This window comes from Lepidochelys olivacea (assembly GCF_965140295.1).
Source record: "Lepidochelys olivacea isolate rLepOli2 genome assembly, chromosome: 20".
Taxonomy (NCBI): Eukaryota; Metazoa; Chordata; order Testudines; family Cheloniidae; genus Lepidochelys; species Lepidochelys olivacea.
Window position 1 is genome coordinate 1,088,438 of NC_140430.1, and position 17,410 is coordinate 1,105,847.

At 48.4% G+C, this 17,410-nt stretch overlaps 1 protein-coding gene across 1 annotated transcript in view; it reads left to right on the forward strand.

The window, feature by feature from the left end:
* Positions 1-4,227: 4,227 nt before the first annotated feature.
* ACVR1B (activin A receptor type 1B) overlaps positions 4,228-17,410 on the forward strand; it is a 29,017-nt gene continuing 15,834 nt past the window's right edge. Inside the window, exon 1 of the mRNA XM_084610193.1 lies at positions 4,228-4,410. Coding sequence (XP_084466319.1) covers positions 4,305-4,410 — 106 coding nt within the window. The 5' untranslated portion in view covers positions 4,228-4,304. The remainder of the gene's footprint in view (positions 4,411-17,410) is intronic.

Genomic DNA, 17,410 nt, shown 5'->3' on the forward strand with positions numbered 1-17,410 from the left:
GCCAGGGCTAATGCCCTGACTCTTACAAAAAAATCTGTCACAAGATCTTTAATGATCCATGAGTGGTCAAGACATTGGCTTTACACCATGAGGGCTGTGCAATGGACTGGGTCAATTCTCTTTCAGTGCATCTCCTACCCAGGAATACTACTTCCTAGCGCTTTTCATCCCAAGATCCCCACACGCTATGTTCAGGAGAAGAGCCCATTGTTACCTCCATTTTACAAACAGAGGCAGAGAGAGGCAAAGTGATGTGCTGAAGGTCACACAATGAGTTCGTGGTGGAGCTGGAAACAGAACCTGGATTTCCCAACTCCCAGGGCTGACTCCCATGCAACTTCCTGTGGCATCTCCCTTTTCCCATACACATCCATCCATGTACTAGACTGGTCAACGGCTCCTTAACTTAGAGCAGGATCACAGCAAATCATACCATGGGTGTGTGGTGTTTTATATAAACAGGCTGTGCCTGATTCTGCCTTCACCTACGCCCATTTTATACCGGTGTAACCGCACTGAGCCTGATTCTCCCCCATTTAGATCAGTATGAAGTGGCTGTAAATGGCTACCCAAGGCCAACGGAGTTACCTCTGGTTTACACCAGCTTGAGTGAGAGGGAGAAGATCTAGCCTCTCTCTTTTATGCCTGGGTGAAAATCCCCTATACAAAGAGCAGAATCTGGCCACTGGAATCAGATCTGCTGTGTGCATTAATGTTCAAAGGAATTTACACCAAAAAAGGACAAAAAATGCACCGACAAAATCCAGGTCTTGTTTGTGACAACTGGAAATGGCTATAATAACATTATTTAAACAGGATATTAAAGGCTCATTTAGCCTGCATCACCCAGCTCCTTATCAGCAGATCCACATCATCTAGCATGCAGGAGTTTCCTGCTGATAGCAACACCACATAAGTCAAAAACCCGGAGACAGATGAAAGAGGAACTTGCTCAGGAGATTTTGTTGCAATCATATATTTTTCCTGCTCCCTGATTAAAAACCCACAGGGTGGGTTGACCTTTCCTGGAATTTCTTTTTGGGTTTTACGGGTAGCCTTGCGAAACATGCACCAAGCAATTGGCTGGTCTATCAGGCTTGTGATGTGATCCGAAGATCCACCCACAAGTCGAGCCCCGCCCACTCATGGCCCAACATCAGACCGGTTTGTGCTGATCTGCATGATAGGGTCATCCCCCTGTTTTGTTGCGTTCACAGAAATAGTGAACGAGGCCGACATTGAATTTGTCCTCACTGCTGTCCTCCCTTTCTCTCCTATAGCAGATTCCCCCAGGATCTCTTAGTGCCCCCAGTGTCAGGGTTTCTGTATGTCCTGTCATTCCCTTCTCCCCCGCATACCAGGGTCCCATGTTCTCGCATGCTCTCCTCTCCATGACTGGGGCACTGTGTGCCCCTTTCCCCTCCTGCTGTGCCTGGGTCCCCCATTCTCCTCACCATAGCATAGGCTCTGTTTGTCCCCCACACAACTCCCCACTTCATTGTGATCTGTAGGCAAGTGCAAGGTGCTTGAAGTTCTGGCGCTGCTAAACAGACGGCAGGGGCTCCCTGTCTCCCCTCTTAGGGGAGAATCATTAAGGTTCCATCCCCTGATGCTTAAAATGTTCCCTTCAATTTTGGACTTAATCGGATGCCGTGTTCAAAAGTTATAACGTTACAGCTAAAGAGGCAAATTGAGCAAGCTCAGCCAATAAATTGCCAATTTATTCCTCTTTCCCCGACTTCCCCATCTAGACTGCGAGCTCCTTGGGGAGGGGACTGGCCTTAAATGTTCGGACAGCCCCTAGCATGTAGTGGGAGTTACTGCAAAGAAATAAATAACAACGGAACTTCTGCAAACTGCCCCCTCCCCGCTGCTCACAGTCAGCCACCAGCCAAGTACTCGTGCAAACATTCCCTAATCCCCCAAATGTCACATATTTTAGGCTGAACGATGATTGGTCTGACAATCTGTCGTGAATGTTCGGTTGCTCGGCATTCATCATTCACCTGTTTATAAGCTTTCCATCACCCAGGAAAGCACTTAAGTGCCTGCTTAAATCCATCCCCACTCTGGTCAGCAAGTATCTACCTGGATGCTTTCCTCAGTGGCCGAAGTTTTGTGAATCGAGGTCTTCATCAAGGTGCAGCAACAACACCATGCAACTGACGCGCTAACCCAGACTCCCCCACGATTGACCGTTTGAAGAATGACTGACAGGCTGAAAATGTGCCATTGCAATTCTTCAGCATAGATTTCGGACCAACCACTATTCATAGCAACCCACAAGCAATTCACTCACCAGAAAAGAAGCTAGGGCCCAGATCTTCAAAGATATTTAGGTGCCTAACTCCTGTGGGAGGTAGAAGCCTAAGGACCCTTGAGTTAAAAAGGTCCAAGAGCTGTACAGGTCTGGGCCTAGCTAAATGCAGCCTCCATATTCCTCTGTAATTTCCTAGCCTCGGCTCCTCTTTTATCTCATCTCAAGAAGATTTGGGAGGCCAGACTTTCAAAGGGTTCATCTCTTATCTGGCCCCTGAGCAGAAGGGTCAGGTTTTCAAGCGTTCGGGCCCAGCAGCCCCGCGCATTCTGAAAGAGCTGCATGAAGCACTGGCATCAGCATGAGCAGATCAGCTAGCTGACTCCACACCAAAGTCAGCCACAGGGAATGACTTAAGGGAAACTCACCCCAACCTCCTCAAATGATCTATTCCCGGCCTGTAAACACTCATCATAATGTCCCCAACCAGCAGATGGGTTTGCCCAGTATCCTCACCTATTCATTTTTCCCTATGGTTTTACGATCATGTTCTGCTTATAGGCCTGAGCCTGCAGTATGTGGGGATCTCAGCACCTTATGGGATCAGAGTTTTGTATTACTGTTGCTTTGGGATCTTTATGTGTCTGCACACACGTACACACATGCTTTAGGAACTCAGCAAATTAATCATTGGCTCAGCCTCCAGCAAGAATTTAGGGTGGAATTTTTTTTTTTCTGGAATGCAACAATTGGTAGAGTAAACCCAGCACACCAAGTCCCCAGGGACCCATAGATCCAGTCATGTGCGCTATATAGAAGGAGGGAAGGAAAAATAGCCCAGCAGTTTGCAATGAAATGCGTTTTAATTGGAATGCCAGAGATTCCACTGGTGCCTCTCTGGGGTAGCACTGGAATGGTCTGGGATGTCCAGCCAGCCAGTCTCAGGCTCACATTGCTGAGTCTGCCTGCATTTAGCATGTGCCCCTGCCAGGTTTGCTGCATGCTAAGGTCTGAAAATAGCCCTTCTTGGCCAAGGGCGGGGGGATCCAGTATCACTGTGTCTGCAATGCAGTATGGGGGGGGGAATATTACTGTGTCTGTAATGCATTGTAATGCATCCTCTCCCCCTGTATTGCATACGGTGACATTAACTCCCTCCCAAGGACTCGGGATATGCAGATTTGCCCCATATGCATTGCAGAGACGATTGCTGCATCCCCCTGTGTATTGCCCACAGGTCGCCCACAGCCTTCCCTATGTGCATTGCATGTCTGTGTGCGCACCTCTCCCTCCTCTCCCTCTTTGTACACATGACACTAGTTCCTTCCAGGTATACTTCTCCGTTAGTACGTAACACCCACCGTGCATTGCTCAAAGACTGCACACTACTCCATGCACACAGAACGGTGCTGGCTTCTCCTGCACGTCCACCCTACACACGGCAGGTCATGTGGCAGGACACTGGCTCTCCACGGGGAGCACTGCATACACGTGGCACACACATTGCCCCAGCGTGCATTTGCACAACCATTGTACACCACTTGCACACACGGCCCCCCCATGTCCATTTGCACACCCACTGCACATTCGTTCCATGTCATCTGCCTAAACCATGCCCCCTTATTCATTTGCACACCCATGTGCATCTGAACACACGCTCTCGTGCACATTTGCACACCCAGGGCCTCAATGTCCATCTTCACACCCGCAGCCCGAAGTGCTCTATCCATTTACACACACACCCCCCACTGCTGCCCCTCGTACGTTTCCTACACATTGCGCGCCCTTGGGCACCCCATGTGCCGTTGCACGCCCATGGCGCACGCGCACACGCCCGGTACGCTCATTCCGCCCTCAGGCCCTTGCCCTAGCCGTGCTCTCTTTCGTGTCGGCGGACAGCGGCTTTCCCCGCCCCCTCCCTTTAAGGACGCGGCCCCGCCCTCCGCCCCTCCCCTTTAAGGCCCGGCGGCCCCGGCGGCGCTGCTCGCTCGCGCTCGGTGTCTCGCGCTGGCCGGGCCCGGACGGGAGCGAGGCTGCGGCGGTTGCTATGGCGGAGTCGGCTCGCGCTGCCTGCCCCTTCCCGCGCGCCCCGCTGCCGGCGGCCGCGCTCGCGCTGCTGCTGCTGCTGCTGGGCGGGCCCGGGGGAGCCCGGGGTGAGTGCGGGGGGGCCGGGCCCGGTCCGGGGGGGGGCCCCTCTGGCGGGGGGGCCGGGCCCGGTCCGGGGGGGGGCCCCTCTGGCGGGGGGGCCGGGCCCGGTCCGGGGGGGGGCCCCTCTGGCGGGGGGGCCGGGCCCGGTCCGGGGGGGGGCCCCTCTGGCGGGGGGGCCGGGCCCGGTCCGGGGGGGGGCCCCTCTGGCGGGGGGGCCGGGCCCGGTCCGGGGGGGGGCCCCTCTGGCGGGGGGGCCGGGCCCGGTCCGGGGGGGGGCCCCTCTGGCGGGGGGGCCGGGCCCGGTCCGGGGGGGGGCCCCTCTGGCGGGGGGGCCGGGCCCGGTCCGGGGGGGGGCCCCTCTGGCGGGGGGGCCGGGCCCGGTCCGGGGGGGGGCCCCTCTGGCGGGGGGGCCGGGCCCGGTCCGGGGGGGGGCCCCTCTGGCGGGGGGGCCGGGCCCGGTCCGGGGGGGGGCCCCTCTGGCGGGGGGGCCGGGCCCGGTCCGGGGGGGGGCTGGGAACTGAGGAAGGTGTTGTGGGGGGGGCGGTGGGGAAGGAACGGGGTCTGTGTCCCCTGGGGGGATGGGATGGGATGGGGGGGAGGGGGGTTGGTGTCGCCTCCCGCGGGGGGGTGGGGGGGGATGGGGGGAGGGGGGTTGGTGTCGCCTCCGGTGGGGGGGGATGGGGGGAGGGGGGTTGGTGTCGCCTCCCGCGGGGGGGGGAGGGGATGGGATGGGGGGAGGGGGGTTGGTGTCGCCTCCCGCGGGGAGGGGAGGGGGTGGGATGGGGGGGAGGGGGGTTGGTGTCGCCTCCCGCGGGGGGGGGTGGGGCGGGGATGGGGGGGAGGGGGGTTGGTGTCGCCTCCCGCGGGGGGGGGTGGGGCGGGGATGGGGGGGAGGGGGGTTGGTGTCGCCTCCCGCGGGGGGGGGAGGGGAGGGGATGGGGGGAGGGGGGTTGGTGTCGCCTCCGGTGGGGTGGGATGGGGGGAGGGGGGTTGGTGTCGCCTCCCGCGGGGGGGGGAGGGGATGGGATGGGGGGAGGGGGGTTGGTGTCGCCTCCCGCGGGGGGATGGGATGGGATGGGGGGAGGGGGGTTGGTGTCGCCTCCCGCGGGGGGATGGGGTGGGATGGGGAGGGGGGTTGGTGTCGCCTCCCGCGGGGGGATGGGATGGGATGGGGGGAGGGGGGTTGGTGTCGCCTCCCGCGGGGGGATGGGGTGGGGTGGGATGGGGGGAGGGGGGTTGGTGTCGCCTCCCGCGGGGGGATGGGGTGGGGTGGGATGGGGGGAGGGGGGTTGGTGTCGCCTCCCGCGGGGGTGGGGTGGGATGGGGGGAGGGGGGTTGGTGTCGCCTCCCGCGGGGGGATGGGGTGGGATGGGGGGAGGGGGGTTGGTGTTGCCTCGGGGGGGCATGTCTGTGTGAGGAAGGGATTGCGGACCCTGGCTTAGCTTTCGCAGGGGAGAGGTGGGGATAGGACAGAGCAGCTGGGTAGATCCAGTATTGAGTGGAGGGAGCCCAATTCTCATGGGGGTTAGGGAGGTGCAGCTCTAGGCGCAGACTCTGGAGCCCGCTCTTCGAGAGGCTGGCAGGAGACTGATGGGCGGTGGGGACTGAGGGTACTTTGCAAGGGGCAATTTGGGGAGCTGTGCAGGGGATGGGTTCTCTTGTCCTCAGTGGACAGATGTTTGTGGGTAGGAGACTCCTTCTACCTCATATTGTTGGCTAGTGGTGTCTCAGAATTGTCTCTGTCTTTGATCTATGGAATTTCTAGGGATTGTGTTGCCTTGGGTTATGGAGTCCGTGTGGTGACCCATCAGGATTGATGCATGAAGAGAGAGAGGGGTGCTGGTATCTGGGAGTACCACCATGTTCCTCTAGCATCTGTGCAGAGTGTGTGGGGTGGTCTGATTGTTATGCAAATGAAGGTGCACAGCATCTTTATTTTGTTAGGAATTAAAATGAGAGGTTTTAATATTATTTCCCTTGAATTATATTTTAAAATGGCTCCTCTCCAAAGCCTCACACTCCTGGGTACCAGCTCCCAGTAATTGTAGGAGAAGTAGTACCTTTGAAGAGGGGGCCAGAAGCTTCCAAACCACTTTCAGTACTACAACATTTGTAAATGTCCACTATGGGGCTGGAGGAAACATATTCTCAGTTGTTGTTTCTGTGTGGTCTTATCAGTTGTTGCTGCTTCTTTTAACTGTTGGGGATCCTTGTACTTAAGGCCAAGTGCTGCTGCTTTGATTTTAAAAAATAAACAAACTGAAACTTGTGCTGGTGAAAGGCATCAGCTTGACTAGGCTGAAGACGGATGTCTTCCTTCTGTTTATTCACTGAGTTAGTGTCGGGCGAGCTTTCCTACCAATCTGCCTCAGCCCTGGATGCCTCTAAGCTTGGGGCAGAGGGTAGCTGCTTCTTCATGGCCCATTCAGTCCTTGGCCTCTGGAAAATTGCCCACGAGAATGTTAATAGGGATAGAGTATGCATCTGATGAAGTGAGCTGTAGCTCCGAAAGCTTATGCTCAAATAAATTGGTTAGTCTCTAAGGTGCCACAAGTACTCCTTTTCTTTTTGTTAATAGGGATAGCTGCTTGTGTAATTTGAACAGGTGTCCAATGAGAATTGAGACCCACAGCTCATTTTGCCTATGTCAGATTGTAAAACTTTGTGTCTTTACTGGCTCAGATATGTGTTGCTAACCTGGGAAGCAGCAGATAATATATTTGACATTTCTAATGAAATTGCTGTTAATATAGATGCATTTGGGTAGAGAATAGGTATATGATTTTTTTTTTTAAACTCAGAATGACATAGCCTTAGAAATTTGCATCAGCCACCCCTTTTGAAAGCCATCAAAGATCTAGGTGAGGTTCCCCTTTCAGTTCTGTTTTGAAATCTTCATCTTGCATAAAGTTTGTGTATATAAAAATAAACAGGAAATTGATAATTGACTTCCTGTGTTTTGTGGAAATTAAGCTGATTATCTGTAGCTTTGATATTGTACTTTCTATAGCTGGCTAATGTTTCCATTAAGCATCTTTTGTGTTTTCATTCACACTGTGTGTGAAAGGTGTCAGTGCAGTATGGTCTTGTGGACAGGGAAGGTGGTGAGAGTAGGTCCTGGTGTTTGTGGAAGGATAGTTATGTGAACAAGCAACTAATTCTGTAGAACAGTGCAAATAGGTTATAGGAGACAGTCTTTCTGGGTGGAATAAGAAATGGTGGGGAGTGTAGAATCTGTTTGCTGCTTAAGAAGCCATTATGTAAACTCCATGTGCCTTAACAAACAAGGTCTCAGAAGCTTTCCGTTGCACCCTATATGTGTTTTACTTGAGAGTCGAACAGCTTCCTGTTTCATTGTGCATTGTAAAAAGATCCTGGTTCACACAGCATTTTGAAGATGTAAAGTGCTATTTGCATTAGTAAATAAGACTTACAAAAAACACCCTCCTTCTCCCTCCTGGTTATCGCTGTAGTGTAGCGTTATGTGGGATTTTTTGTTTCCTTTAAAGCACTAAAATGTTTTGCAGTGAACTGTCTTCCACAGGTAGATCCTGTGACTAACACCTGCTTAAAATATATATTTACCCAATTAAATCAGACTAGCTCTGAATAGTACATAATTCATATTTTAGAACTTTCCAAGAAAGATTTTTTTTTTTATAACTGGAAATTAAAAACTGGCCAACAGGCATTCATGAACTCTTAAACCACTTGGCCAGACGACTCAGACCTTTTTTTTTCTGTAGGTACGAAATCTGTTGCCAGCAGTGGATGCACCGGAAACCATTATTGCGAAAGGAGTAAAGTGAAACGTCAGTTGTGTAATAGCAAACAAAGTTCACAGGGTGTCAACTAGTGGGAATGGTTTCTCTCCATGTGTCCAGGGAGTAGTTATCAGAGTGAAACAATTGAATTAAGTTCTCTTTTGTTTGTGGATTCCAATGGAGTAAGCTGTGATGGGGGGAATTTCTGTGATGAAACCCCCACTAATAGTGAATATTGTAAGTCAGGTCATGGAGTGTGGGTAGATGTGCAGTGGTAGGATGGCTCTTTGGTCCTATTTATTTCAGGAATAACCTTGTTATTGAGACTCACAAAAGACATATGCTTGCAAGTAGGCCCAGAGGCTTAGGCAACAATGATAAACAATATTTTTTAGTATATCACATCAATAACTGTCAAGCTTGGGCCCTAAGAACTGTCAGTGACTGATGAACATCTTTGCTTTTTGCTATAGAACTGACTTTTAGAAGAAGCTTTCCTAATACTGGTTTCAGAGTAACAGCTGTGTTAGTTTGTATTCGCAAAAAGAAAAGGAGTACTTGTGGCACCTTAGAGACTAACCAATTTATTTGAGCATAAGCTTTTGTGAGCTGCAGCTCACTTCTGCATTTTCCACAGTATGCATCCGATGAAGATCTTTTTATACACACAAAGCATTTTTTCATGCTTTGTGTGTATAAACAAAAAGAAAAGGAGTATTTGTGGCACCTTAGAGACTAACCAATTTATTAGAGCATAAGCTTTCGTGAGCTACAGCTCACTTCATCAGATGCATTTTATATATACACAGAGAATATGAAACAATACCTCCTCCCACCTCACTGTCCTGCTGGTAATAGCTTATCTAAAGTGATCATCAGGTGGGCCATTTCCAGCACAAATCCAGGTTCTCTCACCCTCCACCCCCCCACACAAATTCACTCTCCTGCTGGTGATAGCCCATCGATGGGCTATCACCAGCAGGAGAGTGAATTTGTGTGGGGGGGTGGAGGGTGAGAGAACCTGGATTTGTGCTGGAAATGGCCCACCTGATGATCACTTTAGATAAGCTATTACCAGCAGGACAGTGAGGTGGGAGGAGGTATTGTTTCATATTCTCTGTGTATATATAAAATGCATCTGATGAAGTGAGCTGTAGCTCACGAAAGCTTATGCTCTAATAAATTGGTTAGTCTCTAAGGTGCCACAAGTACTCCTTTTCTTTTTGCGAATACAGACTAACACGGCTGTTACTCTGAAACCTGTGTGTATAAAAAGATCTTCTACACTTTCCACAGTATGCATCCGATGAAGTGAGCTGTAGCTCACGAAAGCTTATGCTCTAATAAATTGGTTAGTCTCTAAGGTGCCACAAGTACTCCTTTTCTTTTTCCTAATACTGAAGCATGGATTTGGGCTTCATTAACTAATTTTACATTAAATTTTACTTTAAAATTTGTTATGAGAACAGTAAGCTTAAACAGGTGTTAAGGCTTGAGTGGGGGGTGGGAACACAGCTCCAGCATTTGTTTTCTGACTTGAAGAGCAGCAATCAGAGACATCAGGACTTATTTTAATTAACATTAAATGTATTCAAATAGCAATGAATTGAAGTGAATTGAAATAAGTGAAAAGAAGTGAATTGAAATAAGTCAGTCCACTCAGAGGCGGTCACTTTGTGTAATAGAGTTTGGTACTGCGCAGTGACAACTGGTCACTGTAATAGAAAGTGCATGCCAACTGCATTTTTCCCCTGTATGTTTTCTGTTCAGTAGTATTGCTTTAATATCCAATTCGGCCTCTGTCAGAGTACTGTAGCCAGCTTCTGGTGGGTGTATGCACCCAGTTTTTTTGTTGGCCCCTTTTATTTCTAACTTGGTGTAAGGTCTAGTTTCTACAGAATTTTTCATATTATCCAGAAAATTATTTCAGCATTAACTAGTAGTTACAAAGTAAAATGTAAAATTAATAGCAATTGGAAAGCAGATTTAAGAAACAATGGAAAGGGACAAGAGACATTTGCAGGTGGGATCTGGAAGTAGATGGAAAGTTGATGAGGCACCAGGATGTAGGAAGGCTGTTCCAAATGGTGGCATCAACAGAAGAGAAGGCTCTTGCACCAATCCTGTCATGATTGCGTCCTCTGTTCTACCACACACTTGCTGGAAGAGTAAAGAAACAAGGTCTGTGAAGTAGGCTGGAATGGATGAGTTTAAAAAAAATTTGTTTCAGAATTGAGTTCTAATGTGGAACAAGTGAGGTGGCGTGATGTGCTGCTGTTTCATAGTATGTGAGAGGGGGTGAGCAGCAGCATTCTGTACCTACCAGACTCTAGAACTTGGACTTGGTAATGCCGCCTGCTCTGGGCAAAGAGTTTCAGTGTCAGGATGAAAGTAGTGGGATGTATCAGGAGCTAGCATGAACATGAGCTTGATTTTTAGACTGATTTTCTGTACTCTTAAATTTAAAACAACAAAGTGTCTTCTGCCTAGTTGTTGGATAACTTTAATAAGGTCTGGCCAACTCGATGACAAAGTGACCAAAATTTTATCTGGCATAATTGTCTCATTGATTTGAACACTGGGTTTTAGCAAAGTGTAGTCAAATTTTGCAATCTATTAGATTAGTCTTGAGTATCTCTTGTCCTTATGTTTTGAGAATGAAACCCTCATTGTGTCCTTGAACAGCCACTAGACTTGAGGCCACTGTCATCCTGCCCCATGCATGACACAGATGGGTGTCCTGCAATTTATGCATGGGACTGACAGATAGGAAAGATGGATTCTGTTCCTAGTTCTGCAGTGGACTCACTGACCTTGGGCAAGTCAGTTACAAGTGACACATTGATTCTGTGTCCAATTTTTGTTTCATTGTAGTGTATAGTGAAGGCCTGAAAGGCACTTATTTCTTTCTCTGATGTGCATGCATGCATACATGCCTCTCCATCATAAAATATAAAGAAGCAACAGAGGGCACAAACCTTTGTTTTCTTTGCAGGTCAACTTTAGCCTGTGTGCTTCAGTTTGCTGGAGTGGGTGGGAAACCGTGATAGTAAAGGCCTGCTTACCTCATACAGATACTGTGAGGCTTAATTCTTTTAGTAGGCATTCTAGAGTAGATAAGGTTCCAGTGATTGCTGGTGTGTTAGCCCTCGTGTTATGTAGATACGGTCTGAGAATTGACATCCTTATTAAAACAAAAGGAGTACTAGTGGCACCTTAGAGACTAACCAATTTGAGCATAAGCTTTCGTGAGCTACAGCTCACTTCATCGGATGCATTCAGTGGAAAATACAGTGAGGAGATTTATATACACACAGAACATGAAAAAATGGGTGTTATGGGTGTTTGCGAATACAGACTAACACGGTTGCTACTCTGAAACCTATCCTTATTAAAATGCTGCAAGAGCCTTGTCTACACTAGCCCTCTCCTTGGTGGAACTACATTAGCAAAAAAGAGTAGAGTAGACCTGTTGGCAGGATTGACAAAACAATCCTGCCAATACCAAGGATGGCACTGCTGCTGCCCATAAAATCATAGAAGTGTAGGACTCAAAGGGATCTTAGTAGGTCATCTAGTTCAGTCCTTTTGCTGAGATAGGACTAAGCATTATCTAGACCATCCCTGCCAGGTGTTTGTCTAACCTGTTCTTGAAAACCTCCAGTGATTGAGATTCCCTAGGTATTTTGTTCCAGTGCTAAACTACCCTTACAGTCATCAAGTTTTTCCTAATGTCCAACCTAAATCTGCCTTGCTGCGGTTTAAGCCCATTACTACTTATCCACTGAAGACAGGACAAGAACAACTTATCACCCTCTTTTTTCTTTTATAACCTTTTTTGTACTTCATGGGTTTCAAACACGTGGCCCTCGGAGTTATTTCCTGTGGCCCTCCATAGCTCCCCCGCCTTCACCCCCCCCCAAGCGCACTGCGTCCCCACTCCTCTGCCTGCCTACTTCCCAGCGCTTCCCGCTGCCAAACAGCTGTTTGATGGTGCTTAGGACTTTCCGCGGGGAGGAGCGGGGACATGGTGTGCTCAAGGAAAGAGGTGGAGAAGAGGAGGGGTGGGGATTTGGGGAAGGGGTGGGAATAGAGACAGGGAGGGGGTGGGAAGGAGTGGGGCCTCAGGGAAGGGGCAGGGGTCTTTTGTATCTTTGTATGAAACAGTGTCAGCGATGCAGCCCTCGGGCCAATGTACTAGTCCTCATGTGGCCCACATGGTGATTTGAGTTTGAGATCCCTGATGTACTTGAAGACTGTTGTGTCCCCCCTCTTCCTCTTCTCCAGGCTAAACAAGCCCAATTTTTTCACTCTTTCCTTGTAGGTCATGCTTTCTAGACCTTTAATCATTGTTCTTGCTCTCCTTTTGGACTTTCTCCAAAAAAGTGTCCACATCTTTCCTGAAATGTGGTGCCCAGTGCTGCACGCAGTACTCCAGTTGAGGCCTCATCAGCACTGGGTAGAGGAAGAATTCTTGTCTTGCTTACAACTTCCTGCTGATACATCCCAAAACGATGTTTGCTTTTTTTGCTACAGTATTACATTGACAACTCCCATTTAGTTTCTGATCTTTCTAACCCTCAGATCCTTTTCTGTAGTATTCCTTCCTAGGCAGTCATTTCCCATTTTGTATTTGTGGAATTGATTATTCCTTTCTAAGTGTGGTATTTTGCATTTGTCCTTATTGAATTTCATCTTGTTTATTTCAGACCATTTCTCCAGTTTGTCAAGATCATTTTGAATTCTAATCCTGTCCTCTGAAGTGCTTGCAGCCTCTCCCAGCCTGGTATCATCTGCCATCTTTCTGTCTCAAGAGTGGTGGTGTTTCTGCCTAGATCGTTCAGTCCTCCTGAGAACACGAGAGTTGTTGCACAGAGCCCACCAGTTCCAGCAGTGCTGCTAAAGCTCTTGATTAAAATTCCTTTCATAAACCAAGTGATAAAAAGGGAGGATTCCTTAACTCTCTATTAAATCTTCCTGTTGCAGTGTTGATTGACTGCCCGTGTGCAATTAAAAAAAAAGTAATGAGGAATGGAACTGGAGGAGCTCCCCCACCCCTCCAATTCATGTCATGACCACCAGCATTCAGACTTGGATTAAATCACAGTGACAGTTCACTTCAGCATAAATACAGATCTGATCCATCTTTCAGAGTGAGAACAAAGCTTTCATTCTGAGGATCTGCAGCTTAATGTTACACTTGTTTAAACAGCTTCTTTAGGGTTGGGTTTGTCTTTGAGCAGAATGTCAAAAAGTCAGTGTACTGAACAGGTAGAACAGAATCCACTGCCAACTTCTATAGCACCTTTCATGCAAACTCATCCTTAGGCACTTTAGTGGAACTGAAGACACCAATTGTGTGAACTGTCACTTTTTCTTTTGTCCAGTCAATTTTCTTTAGCTCAGTCAATTCTTCTCTGTAAGTAGATTATATATTTTGCTCAATAAGAGCTTTTTCTTCAGAAAAAGATAGCTGTTAGTGTGAAAATTTCTTTTATTCAGTCATTTCTTCTTGCCCAAACATCCCCAGCTGCTCTCAGAATCTTGCTATGAAAGGAGCTTGTGTTCAGCTTTCAAATACCTGTTGGGTTTTGAACACTGTCCAAGGTGGAAGAATTGTAGTTTTTCTTTTAGAAATACTGGGTTTGGCTTCTGGTTTTATTGATGTAAGAAGAACTTTCACTTCTGGTTAATCAGAACTTGAAATGCTAGAACTGCACGAGTTGCCTTGTAATTCTGTTTGTCCTGGCATCCCTTAATTCTCCTATTTCCCTCCAGGCATCGATACAGAGAGGCCCTGGAAAACAGCCAATCGCCCAGGCCCTGGAAAACTGCATTTGAGTCGTTATTGCTGCAGCTCCTATAGTTGGCCAGTATGGGGCACTTGCAGAAGAACAATGTTTTAGCTGGCCATTTTGCTCTAGGGTAGCCGCATGTGTCTATATATGCGAGTACTGGACTTCTTCATAAAAGAGAAGGAGAGCCATTCAGACATTTAGGAAGGGAAAGTAGTATAATGTTTGGAATGGGGGGTAGGAATTCAGATTTTATTCCCAGTTCTGGCACTGATTTGCTGTGTGGTCTGGGGCATTCTGCTTCCATTTACTTTTCTATAAAATGGAGTTAAAGGTCATCTGCTGCATAGGGATTGTGAAGCTGAATGTTTGCAAAGTTTGAGGTCCTCTAATGAAAGGTGCAATAGAAGTATGTACCTTTGTTCACTGAGAAATAACTTCCTTACTCTTGTACTGCTCCTTCTATTCTAAAGGTTCCCAGGATGTAAACACAAGAATCCCTTCACGTCATGTGCCACTAAAATGCACAGCCATCTCTGGTGAGGAGGTTTGCGGCCAAGCTGGACAATCAGCATGTGGACAAGTCTTGACCAGCATCATTAGGGCGTACCTTTTTACTTCTAAAAAGTGAAATGCCACAGGAGCTCTAATTTCCAGTCAGAATGGAGCGGACCTATTTAAATATTTCCCTCCGCTGTTGGAAACACAAACATCACAGCCTTGTAGCACCAGGGAACAAAACTAACTAGAAATAGAGTAAACCTGATGGCTTAGTTCTGTGTCCAAGCTGAGTTAAATGTAAAAGAGAAACAGCATGAATGTCGAAAAGTGTATTTAAATTCTCTGTTCATTATTAATCAGTCACTTATTGGTAACATAGTGAAGAAAGCATTTCCTAACAATTATATTTAATTGTCCTTTTAATGATACCTAAAGGATGGAATGTGCCCCTTCTGATTTCTCTTCTCTACAATGTTTTTGTAACAACCCAGTAATAACAAACCTTGGTCTGCATGAGTACGGTCCTCAAAAGTGATTCACTTAGAATGAGACAGTATTCTAATGAGCAGTGGAAAATGATCGGGAACTCAGGTCTGTTTTGTCAAGCCAAACCTTAGCTGCTATTTTGCCTTTTTTATAATAAAAGCCGGTCCCCTTTCAGAAGCAGATTATAGAAACGATGCTTCTTGCCCATCTGAGAATAGTCCAGTCTTTAAGTCTTCAGTTTCTCTTTCCCACCCCTAATATAGAAGAGGCTTGTGGATATCCCTGTGCTAGACCCAGAACAGAAATACTAAGTTATGTTTACCACTTATGAAGTGCTCTTAGAAGTGACATTTCTTCCCATCATCTGTTTTTAGTATTTAACTGGTCTTCAATCTCTTGTACTATTTTACATTGTATAGCTCTTGGTTCACGTAAAATCAGTATCCAGTTTACTCTATCTAAATTGCTGTAGGTGCATCTGAGGTGGAATATGACAGCTGTTTAATAACTCACAGCAACAGTTTGAAAGAGAAAATTAACAGTGGCCTTTTGGCACTTCAGGGAAAATAGAGGGACTTCTACTGTAATTATCCAAATTAGGGTTTAGCCACGACATTGGCTCAATGTGTGATGAAATTATCATGATCACAAGTGATCAGGACCTGTTCCGCATTCTTGTCCAGTACATTGGAGCTTTGGGTTCAGTGCTGATTCAGAAGGAGGAGATCTTTCTTCGGCTCCCTGGATTTTCTTAGATGTCTTCTGTCACGGAGTCCCCAGGTGATGCTCTGGAACTGCTCCCTACAAAGCCAGTCAGGACTCTGGGGAAGTCTCCTCTCTGGGAGCAGCCTGTCTGCAGGAGACACAGCTGACACAGCTTCCACCTTCCTGGGTCTGACCTTGGAGCATTCAGCATCCTCTGCCCCTCTGTGGGCTTCCCACAGCGAGTCTGCCCAGGCAGGCTCCTGGGGAAGCCAGAGGGTCCTGCACCCCAACTTCGCAGTCAGACGTGACTCTCAGCCAGCCAGTAAAACAGAAGATTTATTAGATGATGGGAACATGGCCTAAAACAGAGCTTGTAGGTGCAGAGAACAGGACCCCTCAGCTGGGTCCATTTTGGGGGCCAGTGAGCCAGACAACCACGTCTGCACTTCACTCTGTCCCCAGCCAGCCTCAAACTGACTCCTCCTCCAGCCCCTCCTCCTCTGGGCTTTGTCCCTGTCCTGGGCCAGGAGGTCACCAGATTCCTTTGTTCTCCAACCCTTTAGCTCTCACCTTGCAGGGGGGAAGGGCCAAGCCATCAGGTGCCAGGAAACAGGGTGTCAGCCATTCTCTGTGTCCCAACCCCTGCACACACCTGCCCTCTAGGGCTCTGCAATGATCATACACCCTTACCCCACCCCCTAGATACTTAAGAACTGCCTAGGGGAAACTGAGGCACCCCCACAATATTCAGGGGAAACATTAAGAACAGTCCCGCTTTATCACATCTCTCCCGCCTTCGAGACCGAACTGAGCGGTGTCACTTTAGCCGGTGACCTGGGGAAGTTTGAACCCACCAATGTTCCCATGGATGCCCCAGCTTCTCTCCCGTTCCTTGGTGGGAGTTACATCAGGTCCTTCCAGTTTCACGCCCTCCCTTAGGTCAAGGGTGGTCGATAACACTCGCATGCCACATGTGGGAAGGTTTATGCGGCCTGTGCCCTTTTGCCACCCCAAAACTCCCAGGGGTCAAACTGGGATTGGGTCTTCTCCCAGCGCTCCAGTCTGGAGGCCTGCAATTCGGTTCTCTTGGTTAAGAGCCCCCATCTTGACCTGAGCCACATACTGTTCACTTACAGAACTAGCATGAGCACATTCCTTTCTCAACAACCTTGTTTCCCCAGCAAGCTGGCCAAACACAGCCACTTGGTTATAGGACTGTTCAACTTTCTTAACAGCTTTCACTCCATCTGAGACCTTCTCAAAGCTATCCACACTGGATCTTTCAGGAGAGTCAGTGGATCCATTCACAACAGAAAATTTCTGGCTGTTAAGAACTGAAACTGTCTTGATTAAATCAATTTCACACCCTTCAGTTGCAGTAAACTGCTTGCAAAGACTCCATGAGGATTCCTTTCCCTAGGGGTTTTCTATGCAACAATTCACCCCTCATGGAAATTCTGCCCTTACCCTCTTTGCCTAGGGCTTGCTCTAAAGAAACACTTTCCTGAGCAACAACAGACTCTTTCTGGGTCTCACTTACATCCAGAATCACATCTGGCCCATCAGATTCCTACACAATCCCCTTTCAGGCAAATTTACAGACTTCTGAGATAAGATTAGAAGCATTCTCCTTCCCTTTGCCTCACACAGGTTCAGGAATCTCTTCCTTCTTGCTGCTGGTTTCCACACCCTCAGTAGGTAACACAATCAAATCACCTTTATGCTCTCCTTGTGCCCTGGCTAGGATCTCACCC